At 39.5% G+C, this 11,798-nt stretch overlaps 1 protein-coding gene across 1 annotated transcript; it reads left to right on the forward strand.

Moving 5' to 3' along the window:
- The first annotated feature begins 9,872 nt into the window (after positions 1–9,872).
- Positions 9,873–11,307, forward strand: LOC133825262 (zinc finger BED domain-containing protein RICESLEEPER 2-like). Its single transcript, XM_062258228.1, has 4 exons — positions 9,873–10,375; positions 10,673–10,895; positions 11,001–11,085; positions 11,189–11,307. Exons 1-4 carry the CDS (start codon positions 9,873–9,875, stop codon positions 11,305–11,307), a joined length of 930 nt encoding a protein of 309 aa, XP_062114212.1.
- Positions 11,308–11,798: the final 491 nt, after the last annotated feature.

Genomic DNA, 11,798 nt, shown 5'->3' on the forward strand with positions numbered 1-11,798 from the left:
CGCCTCGTACTATCCGTGATGATAGAACTACTTTGCCCGAAGGAAACTCGGTTACAAACATAGTTCTAAATCTTTCACAAGGTTTGTCTAGTTTTTCTATCATTCCTAACGAGATATACGAATGAGTGGCTCCCGAATCAAATAATACAGAACATAAGTTATTGAGGATAGAAACCTGACCTGTGACCACCTTATTGCTAGCATTAGCCTCTCCTTGGGTTAAAGTAAAAACCCTAGCAGGAACCATCTTATCGTCCTTTTTCCCTTCTGGCTTCTGCTGAGGACAATCTCTTTTACGATGCCCTTCCTGACCACAGTTAAAGCATTCCTTGGTGTTTGCGTGGCATTCTCCAGGATGCTTCTTCTAACACTTAGCACATGGCGGGTATTCCACGTAGCCCGGCCTATTTCCCCCATTATTCGTACGTGCCCTCTTATCGCTGTCGAATTTCTTGTTATTCGGATGCCGTCTTTTCTGGCCGTTACCGTTGTTGCTGGACTGATTGTTGTCGTTATGGTTGTTGCTCCGATTGGTCTGAGGTTGATTCTGCTGTCTAGGTTCAGGCTTCCCAGCTTCCTCTTTACTTACATTAGCCTGCAACCTCTCTACTTCTATTGTCTTCTCAAGAACATCGACATATGTAGTGTTTCCCAGGTTTGCTAACTTAACCCCCATCTCGATTTTTGGTGGAAGTCCTCTAACAAATTTGTTCACCCTCAGAAAATCGGTTGGAACCATCTCCGATGCGAACTTTGCTAAGCGGTCGAACTGACGAGCATACTCCGCCACTGATAAAGTACCCTGCTTCAAGTTGGCGAACTCCTCAACTCTCGTAGCGAGTACAGCCGAATTGTAGTACTTCTTGTTGAAGAGCTCCACAAATCGGTTCCATGTCATGGTGGCAGCATCATGAGATTGCTGGACCAAGTCCCACCATATCCTGGCATCCTTCTTGAGCAAAGATGAGATGCAGGATATGCGGTCCGCATTACTGAGATTCATATGCGTCAGAATCAGCTCCACATTCCTTAGCCACTCTTCTGCCTCAAAGGGGTCTGTAGTCCCTTCGAAGTTTGGAGCGTGCTGCTTGCGGAACCTCTCATACACTAGCTCCATGTTCGGTGCTGGATATGGCGTGTAGTTCGTCACTGGCCATCCCCCATATGGACCAACTTGTTGGGGTGCTGGGGCCATTTGTTGTGGCTGCGGCTGCGGCTGAGGCTGAGTTTGAGCATGTTGGCGTTGTTGCTGCAAAAGTTCCTCGACTTGCTGTCGCATTCTAGCAATCTCCGCAGTGTTGTCAGCTGGCGATGCCGGCGCGTTGCGGCGGGTAGTAGCACGCACTCCCCTTCTGCGAACTGGAGGGGCTTCATTGGTTGCTGGGACGGCGTTGGAGGCGTTTCCGTTGGTGCGTGCAGATCTTCGGAGCAACATCGTAGCAGAGTTCTAACAGTTGAAAGAAACATGTTAGAACTTTACCTAATAGGCTCTAAGGCAAAAACTTATTCTAAGACAAACATATCTCGGACCTATTTATTATGACTTCTTATGAAAAAAATTATATAGGTCTTTATTTATTATTTAGAGTGCGTTTCTATACAAAAAAAACAAGTCGTCTTTATTTTCTAAGTGTGTTTCTAATCATCCTATATGACTTAATTCTCAGGCTCGAAACTCATCTTTGTTCCAAAGTTAACCATATTGAGGGAGGGCTGGGATCAGTAAAATCGTTCCCACTACTAAGGCCTCCTAACTCTCAATAAGGAAACTTGGTTCATTGATTTGTATCCACCCTCACCGAACTTAGTCATTATTCATTTTATTTATTATTTATTATGATTGCAAAAATAAAATCAAACTCATACATGATAATAAAATAACATGTTATTCATTTGGAAAAATAGTTTTCACTTATTACAATCATAAAATAAAGAAAGAAATAAAACAAACAATGAAAACTACTATTCTAAAAATCAGGATCTTCTACATCCGATCCTTCGTCTAGCATATCGTCATCAATGTCCTCATAATCCTCGTTATCATGTGCATCAAAATGTCCTCTAGGAAGGTTTGTGAAAATCCTATGTTTTTCCTCATTTGTAAATTGAAATTCTGATTTTGCAGTGAACCTAATTAAGAGGAAGTAATATCGCATTGCTAATGGTAGTTCATCCTCATCATTCATGGTTTCCCATATTTCTTCTAAGGCTGCTATTACAGGATGGAAATCTTTAAATAGCCTAATTATTAATACATATTGTTCCGTTGATCTCATCATTATTTGCTTAGACTCTTGAAGGTGACCTATCTCTTTGTGGAACAAGAGCAATCATCGAGTGATTCTTTCTAGTGCTCCTACGGTGTTTCTTGGCTCCCTTATTCTTTTTAAAGCCTTAATGGCTCGAATATCCTGATAGGTTAAAGCTCCGTTCATACTTAACTGAAAACATAAACACTAAAGTTGTTAGCTATACACATCAGCAAAATAATTATAACTTAAATACTTACTTGGCGGTCAGATTCGGAGCTTTTGAGTGTGTGTATCGAGGAGAACTTCATGCGAAGGAACCGTTTGCTTTGATACCAACTATAATGCCACAACTACTCTAGACTTTTGGACCATTAACGAAAACTATACATACTAATCCTTAATAAAACTTACAAGTGAAAATACCATAACTTCATTAAGAAACTTGTAAAAATAAGAGTTAAACTTACATAAAATTTAGGTTAGGATATGGGATCCCATTGTTTTAAATACAAAACAAAACATAATTTAAAATAAAAAGGGATTACATAACAAGTGCGGAAAAATACATGTAAAAACCATAAAAACAAAACTACATCCTCGAATCGTAACGCTCGGCTCTTGAATCCATTCGACCTCAATACACATTCTCCAAGCTTCCAAGAACCTTTCCCGCCACTAAGACTATTTTCCTGCACATATAAACAAAAAGGAATGAGCCTAATGCCCAGCAAGGAAAATCGAACACATAGTTCATATACATAAATTTCATAAGAAACATAAAAACATAACATAACACTTATATCATACACATATTATAGTGGCCATTATTACTTGGGGTCCCATAGACTAAACAAGTCATATGCCCATTAGATTAGTGGGGTCTTACTAGCTAACCAGGTCATATGCCCATAATCTATTTGGGGCTTGTTAGTCATATGGGTCATATGCCCAAGCCTACAAACATACATAACATAACACATTTCATAACATAAAAAAACATAAGATAACATATAAAAGCATATAACATATAAATCCTATCCTATTTTCCTTACCAAAATACCGGGATATGAGGACAGAGTTGGGACTTTTGAACACTCCTAAAAACCATTTATGAAAGGGTGAGTCTATTGAAGAAAAGAGATGAAAGAGATGAAGGAACTATACTATTAAAATATACTTACCAAAACCTTGTGCTCAAGAACTTAGATTTCCTAACCAAAATAAGAATAAGGTTAGAAGGTTGAGTAGAAGACTATGAGAAAGAAAATAATATAATACCAATGAACTAGGGTGTGGAAATACCTTGAAGACTTGAAAGACCAATCTAAACCTTGAACCGAAATGCTATAAAATCTTACTTCCCAAGTGTTTGATAAGCTTATGATTCCCAACCCAAGTGTTTACACTCTCACACTTACCTAGCAACTTGCAGCCTCTGAACTTAGAGTAATAGATGAATAAATGGCTGGGTACTAGGTCCTATTTATAGAGTTTAGGAATGAAAAGATCTTCATTTAACTTGAATAAAAATAATCGCTTTTTAAGTGAAAATAATTTGAATTATCGTTCAGCAGAGGCTGAAGACTCGTTCAAAAAGATGCTGGACTTATCAAGAGGTTGAAGGGTTGAATGGAAAACGATTTCAAAAACTTTCAAATTATGCTGAGAGGGGCGATATATCGCCTGGGCCAGTATGCCCGAGGCAGTCGTGCATCGTTTCGTGTTTTTCGTATCTTCGTGTTGCGATATATCGCCCCCTATAGCTGTGATATATCGGCATACGCTGATTATTTAAACACGAAATTACACATTTTTAGCTTAATTTAAAATGAGTAAACAGCCTTGACTAAGCCCTCAAATATTTTCAAAGCTGCTGACTGACCTTAGAGCATTCAAATTTTACCCTTAATAAATTAAATCCTCAAAATACTTAGTCATTAATAACCCATATATAACATGTGCTATAATCCTATTGGTTCTTATTTAAACCTTATAGTATACTAAATATTATCCTCAATATCAGTCATATTAATCAAACCTTAAGTTTAAATTAATATTCTTAAACTATAGGTTAAACTTAGAAAATCTACAAGTACTACTATGAGTGTCCAAATAAATCCCGGTCTGAACCAAAAATCCACAGTTATAAAGATAATACTATAATTACTATAATACTACTATCTAACTAGCTAAGTAAAGTTCTTGGACTCTACACAACAATAGGCATATTTTATTTTTTACCAAAAAATAAAATTCTTATTTTCTTAAATAACTGTAACGCCCTACTTCCTTAGAGCCGTTACTAAGTGAGTTTTAAACGTGCAGTCAACTCGCTAATCGAGGTTTTTAGATCAAAAGTGTAATTAAATCATAAACAGTGAAATAAACTTTGAAAAGAATTCCAATTACTACAAAACGTTGAGTGTTTGACACTTGGGATCCCAAGATACTGTTTAGAAATATTTACAACATATAATTTACAAGTTTGAGTCGACTAGACGATAAAATCTAAGTTTTAATACATCCATCTCCCAAAACCACTGGCCGTGGCAGCCAGGCAGACCAAACATGTACACGCCGCTTCACGCTCTCCATACTCATGGTTGGTTGACTTTTCCCTTGCCCTTACCTGCACCACAGAGCACCCGTGAGCCGAAGCCCAGCAAGAAAACCCTCACAAGCAGATAACATATGCACAACAAACACTTAGTATATATTCAGGCCACCAATGGGCTAAACACATACGGCCATGCCGTCCCAAGCGCTTTACCTGGCCCTGGGTTCGCGGTCCACACCGTGAGGATATCCCAGGTATCTTTTAGGGTCTCATCCTGGCAACTTGCACCCCACGTGCTCAATGCTGCACCCGGCCCCCTTGTCGTACTCGGCCTAGCACTCAACGTGCCCTACGCCGTTCCCGACCCTTTGCCGTTCCCGGCTCTCGCCGAACATTCACATAATCGTAATCATAGCATAACAAATATATACTAAGTACTAACAAATTCAACCCAAGGGCTACATCATGCAATTCAAACATATTGGGCTCAGCCCTGCATACAAGCTCTGTGGGAACAGTGGTTTTCTTACCTGTATCCCGAGCTTCTGATGCCCCAAAGCCGCGAGCACGATCCTCTAACCCAAGCCTCTCCAAAGACCTAGTCTCAACACATATAAAACTTCCTTTATTACTAATCAATCCAAAACCACTTCCTGGGACCAATCCCACACTCTCATAATCCCCAAATTCCTAAAACAATTCATCGAAAACATCCCCCGAACCCCGGAGCAAAAACTCAAAATTGCAAAATTTCTATGCCCTGAAACTGGCCTAGTGTCGCGGCGCTGCCCTAGAGGGCCGCGGCGCCCAGCAAGTCAGAGAACTTTCCCCTGCCCAGAAACAGCCTTGCGCCGCAGCGCTCCTTCGCGAACCCAAATTTCTGGGTTTTTCCCTGCGTTTTCCCCGAGCTAAAACCACTCCAAATCATCCTAAGCAAGTACCTAAGCCCCAAAATCAATTCAAAACCCCACATAGACCATCTAAAAACTCAGAAACGTCAACAATAAACCCAAACACACAATCAAATCCCCAATTCACCAATTGGCTTGAAACTTCATGTAACTTAAACTAACAAACCAGCAACTTGATTAACAGCAGCTAATACATAACAGAGATGCATAAAACCCTTACCTCAAGTAGAAATTCGTCCCTGAGTCTTCTCCAAGTCCAGCTCCAAGAAAATCCCCCTTATTCCTAAACTGAATCTAAGCAAGCTTCATCCCCAAGAATCCACCAAACAGCCACATATCAACTTTCAATTTTCATACTAACACTCTAAGAAAATCAAGCTTAGAAACTTAACAAACAGAGATAAATCCTTACCTCAGAAAAGTCTTGGTTTATGATCAAGTTTAATTGCCTCCAACCACTTGATTCTTCTCCTAGATCCCTCAAGTTTCAGCTCCTTTCTTCCTTTCCTTTCTTTCTAGTTCTCTCCTCAAACTTTCAGCCAAAACAAAATATACCTAAGTGTTAAAACATGAATGACTTCTCTTCTCAGCTAAAGTTATCTAAATCCTTGCCAAAAGACCATCTTACCCTTCCATCTAATTCCTCTTCTAACTAAGCCTCAAGGGCACTCTTATCCTTTCACTTATATTACAATTCTACCATTTTCCATCCAAACTAGTTACTCTCAGCAGTTACTAATGGTTACTCAGGTTACCTAATTACCAATAACCATTAACCACAAACTCACAACCCAACTCATGAAATTTCCCCAAAGTACCCCTAGGCTCCTCCCGAGCCGGGTATAGAATCTCGTTGTGACTTTTGAGTTATCTAGCTCTCTAGGACCGTCTCGGCATGTGCATCACATTAATATCACCACACCCATATGGTACAAACCACATAATACAATTATCACATTTATGCCCTCAATGGGCTAAAATGACCAATTTACCCCTATCATGCAAATGGGGCCCACATGCATATTTATACCACCTAAACATGCATTCTAATCACATATCCATTTAAATTCACATATTAGAATATTAATTCACTTATTGCCCTCCAGGCATGCTAATCAAGGTCCTAAACCTTATTAGCAACTTAGGGCGTTACAATAACAATTCTGATTTCTATCTTATATAATATTATATATATATTACTAACAAATAACAATTAACAAATATATATACATAATTACATATAATATATTAAGTATTAACTTAACTTATTAAACCTATATTTTTATTTAATATATATATATTTCTTTTATATAACCTAATAACCTATATATTGTACATTAATAATAAAAAAAACACTAATTGTGAGCCATTAGGGAGGGGTTGGGGTCGGTGGCTGCTAGCGACTGTGCGTGGCTGCGTCAACGTGGAAGAGCTAGGCCGAGCTGATTGGCTACGTGTAACGACCCAAAATAGCTATTAAGGCTTAGGGCTTTGATATGTGTGTCGGGAGGGCATGATTGGTTTATATGTATGTTTAATTGGTTAAATGCATGATTATGTGACATGCATGATTAATATGATTATATGAGTATGTTATATGCATGTGGGCCCTTTATAGCTTATAATGGCATATTTGTAATTTTGGCTCGTTAAAGGCATAAATGTGATTATATGTGATAAATTGTTGAGACCACATTATTATGTGGATATATTTGCAGCATATGGCTCGAGACAGTCCTAGTGAGCGGATTAGCGAAATAGTCACATCGGGGTTTAATACTCGGCTCGAGGGGAGCCTAGGGGTATTTTTGGGAATTTAGAGAATATTTGGGATTATTAGATATTGAATAAGTATTTGGTAATTAACTAGACAAGACGAGGTTAATCGGTTAATAATAGGAATACTTGAGGAGTAGCGGGAACTGGGAGCGGAATGACCGTTTTACCCCTTAGTACCCTTAGAAGATTAATAAGCTTAGAAGGGCAAAATGGTCTTTTTAGAGGGTAAAGGTAATATTCTGTAGGATTCCAGACTTAGCCAAAATCACCTAGAACTCTCACCTCTCTCTCTCTCTCTCTCTCACGTACTCTTTCTCTCATTCTCCCTCTCTTTTTACACTTTAAAGCTAAGGAAAAAGGGCAGAATAACTTAGGCTTGAGATTGGACTTTTGGAAGAATTGAAGCTTTGGAAACCAAGGGGTTCGGCTGAGACTTGGAGCTTGAGGTCTGAAGTTGAGGCTGGAAGCTTGAAGGGATTCAACAACCATTGAGGTAAGTTTTTGTCTTTGTTATGTTGGGAAATTTGAATCATTTGAGTAGAATTGAGCTAGGCATTTGGGGATGGGTTTTTACTGAGTTGGGGTATTAACCTTAGTATAATTGTTAATATTTTGGTGTTTAAATTGGGTGATTAAAAGGCCTAAACTCGTAGCTGAGTACTAATTTTGGTTGGGGAGTTTGTTAAGGCTTTTATCTTAGACGTTTTGGCTGGAAAGAAGTGGAGCAAAGCCAAAAATTCTGGGTTCGTAGGGGCGCACCGCGACCCACCTCTGGGGCATCGCGGCCCGCATGCCCAGAGGGCCCTAGGTGGCTCTCTGACTTGAAGGCACGCCGCGACCCTAGGGGGAAAGTCGCGGCCGGCCTCCCCCTGAAGCTTGAGGATTTGGTTCCTGACTTGGGGGCAAGTCGCGGCCCGCCTAGGGTTTTTTTCCTTAGGTTGGTTTCTAGAATTGGTGAGGCTCAATGGTTTGAACCTAGGCGCTCGAGACAATTTCTACTACCAATTTAGTAGAAATCGAGGTCCCGGAGGCTAGTTTTTGTCTCATGAGTATTTATTTGGATTATAAGTTGATAATTACCTATTGGCCGCTGTGACTAGGTTTATCAACAAGGCTCAGGACTGAGGATCGTGCTCGGGACCGTTTTGTATCTTCCGCTTAGAATTCAAGGTAAGAAAACTACACCATTGTGTGGTTGTGTTGGGACTGATATTCCCTGTATCTGAGTATATGTGTTGTATAACTGTGATAATGTTATGCAAATTATGAAATTGTCAGCCTATGAGTGTCGGGGTTGATGCATGCGCATGGAATGCGACTCGGCCACTGTGAGTCGGGGTCAGCATGATAAACACTGGACTCGGCCTAAGCGAGCCGAAGTCAGTTGAGTAAATAGAGGGCTCGGCCTACGGGCGCCGATCCTGAGCATTTGCATATTGATTGAGATCTATTGCTGAACATACATGTTTACCGTTAATAGTTTGATGCATATGACCTGTTGAATTTCTTAATAACTGTCTTTTGATTGAAAGGTTGCAATAACTGATTATGTATCTATTGTTATGGTTTTCTTGCTGAGCCTTGGCTCACGAGTGCTATGTGGTGCAGGTAAAGGCAAGGGTAAGCTGGATTAACCATGAGTTAGAGAGCTCTAGGAGCGAGGTGTACATCATCAGTTGCTCGTCTGCCACAGTAGAGGGAAATTACAGGGACAGAGCCTAAAATTTGTGTTTTTCCATTAGAGTGGCTACTGGTTGTGTATAACTTTTTGAGAATTAGTACAATTGTCTCTTAAACCCTGTTTTTGGGATCCCATGTACCAAACATATATTTTAATGAAAATTAATTGTTTATGTTCAAAACCTTTTAAACCTAACCTGGTAATTGACCTTAGGATCACATTACTGTTCAAACGACTTGATTAGCAAGTCTTGCACTATTTTAAAATACACAGTGTAAAAGTCTTGGTTGTCTAGGGTGTTACACTACAGGTCGTGTGGTGCTGCGGAGGGATGGGCTTGGGCGGAGGGTGGTGTGGTGGTCGGTGGGTCTGAGAAGAGAATAAAAGGAAGGGAGGAAGGCAAGGTATGAGGTCGGACAGGGCAACAGACAAAGAGAGAAAGGGTTGGTCGGGGGTTTAGCTCTTAGGGTTCTTTTTAGAAGTAATGAGTGACAAATGAATCAATTTTTTTAATGCAGTTCGGGTTTCGAGACTAAACCCAAACCAGTGATACAAAATATTCAAAACCCAAACCCGACCTGAATCATGTCGGGTTCGGACTGGATTTAAACTGAATCATATGGGTTTTGTCAAAAACTGGGTTTTCGGGTTGCGGGTTTGGCGGGTCAAATGTTCACCCCTAGTTTTTACATATGAGGTGTTGTGCTCATATTGTAAACTTGATTGTTAGTGAAGGATTAAAAGAGAAGCATGATTCGATTGCTATCATTAGAGATGTTGTAAGATATGTTAGGTCTTCTCCCTCTATGCTCAAAAGGTTAAAAGAAGTTGTCATAGAAGAAGGAATTGAATGCAAAGGACTTATATCTTTAGATGTCCAGACGAGGTGGAACTCTACATATCTCATGCTTAATTGTGCATTAAAATTCCAAAAGACATTTGAAAGTTTAATGTCAAATGCAAATTTTTTGAAGTATTTTGATGAGGATGAAAAAGATGGAAAGAAAAAGGAGAGGCCACCTACTGAAACGGACTGGGAGAATACAAAAGTATTTGTGAAGTTTTTGGAGACTTTCTATGAGGTAACATTAAGGTTTATTGGATCAACCTATGTTATGATAGACAATTACTTTGTTGAAATATGTAACATGCAGCGCACTTTGTATAGAATGGCAGTTGAGGAGGATGACCTGTTGTTAGTGAGTATGGCATAGAGCATGAAAGTGAAATATGAAAAATACTGGAGAAAGATTGAGGAATGTAATGAGGCCCTTATAATTGCCTTGGTTCTTTACCCAAGGTACAAGCTCAAGTATCTAAACCATTGCTTCAAAGTTTTTTATGGTCCATTGACATGCGCTTAGATGGTTAATGAGGTAGAACAAACATTACAATCATTGTTTGATTTGTATGGTGGTGGGGGTTCTACATTACTTCAGCCTCAGCCTTAGCGTAGTGGATCTTCCTCTTCCTCATTCACTTCTAATTCTAGTTTGAAGAAGTATGCTTCATTGCATGATGAGTTTGTACAACAAAGGAAAGAGGAAGATGGTGGTAAGACAGAGAATGAGGTTGATAGGTATCTAACTGAGGAGGCCGAACCTATGATTGAGGATGAAAACTTTGACATTTTGAAATGGTGGGATGAAAATGCATCCAAGTATAAGATCTTGTCAACCATTGTTCGTGATGTGTTATCCAAACCAGTTACAACTGTTGCTTCTGAGGCTGCCTTTTCGACTGGTGGTCGAATTTTAGATCCTTTTAGGAGCTCGTTGAGTCCTAAAATGGTTGGATGTTTAATATGTCTCAAAAAATAGTGGAGCAGTTCACATCAACCATTCATTGTTCGAGACTACATGGATGAAGTAAAAGTGCCAGAGACATCAGAGATTCTCGAGTCTAGTAAGTTGTTAAACAAACTTTTATTTGGTATTTTAGTTGTAATTATTGTTTGAATCATATTTATGGAAGTATATAATATATGGAATTTATTGATATATTGTAGAGATCACAAGTGATAGTGCTACTGTTAGTGCTAGTGAAAATATTTTTGCTTCGCCTTCGCCTTCTGGTTCTGTCAATGCTCCATATACAGCCTCATCTGCTGCACAAGGAACTGAATGAATGAAGTGGGAACCTCATATGATGTGGCTTGACTTGTAAGAATTTAAGAACCTCATGCTAATTTTATATTTGTGAATTGAATTGTGTGAATTGGAATAGCCAATACTCTTTAGTAATAGTCAAGTCAATACTCAATAGTTTTATAAATTAACCCAATTCTAAAAAAAAAAAAGAGTTAACAGTCTAATTTTTCAAGGGGAAAAAAATAAGCAAAGTATCGGGCCCACCCAAACCCGACCCGAACTCAACCCCACCCGAGTCTATTTTGGTCGAGTTCGGTTACACTTCTTCCCCACCCGAACTCGACACCACCCGAACCCGAGGTTCCCCCACCCGACCTGATCCTTACCCAATCTAACATAGACTGCATTTCGGATGGGTTTGGTTGTAACGCCCTACTTCCTTAGAGTCGTTGCTAAGTGAGTTTAAAACGTGCAATTAACTCGCTAATCGAGGTTTTAAGTCAAAAAATGTAATTATATCATAAATAG

Source organism: Humulus lupulus, chromosome 3 (genome assembly GCF_963169125.1).
Source record: "Humulus lupulus chromosome 3, drHumLupu1.1, whole genome shotgun sequence".
In the NCBI taxonomy this organism is placed as follows: Eukaryota; Viridiplantae; Streptophyta; class Magnoliopsida; order Rosales; family Cannabaceae; genus Humulus; species Humulus lupulus.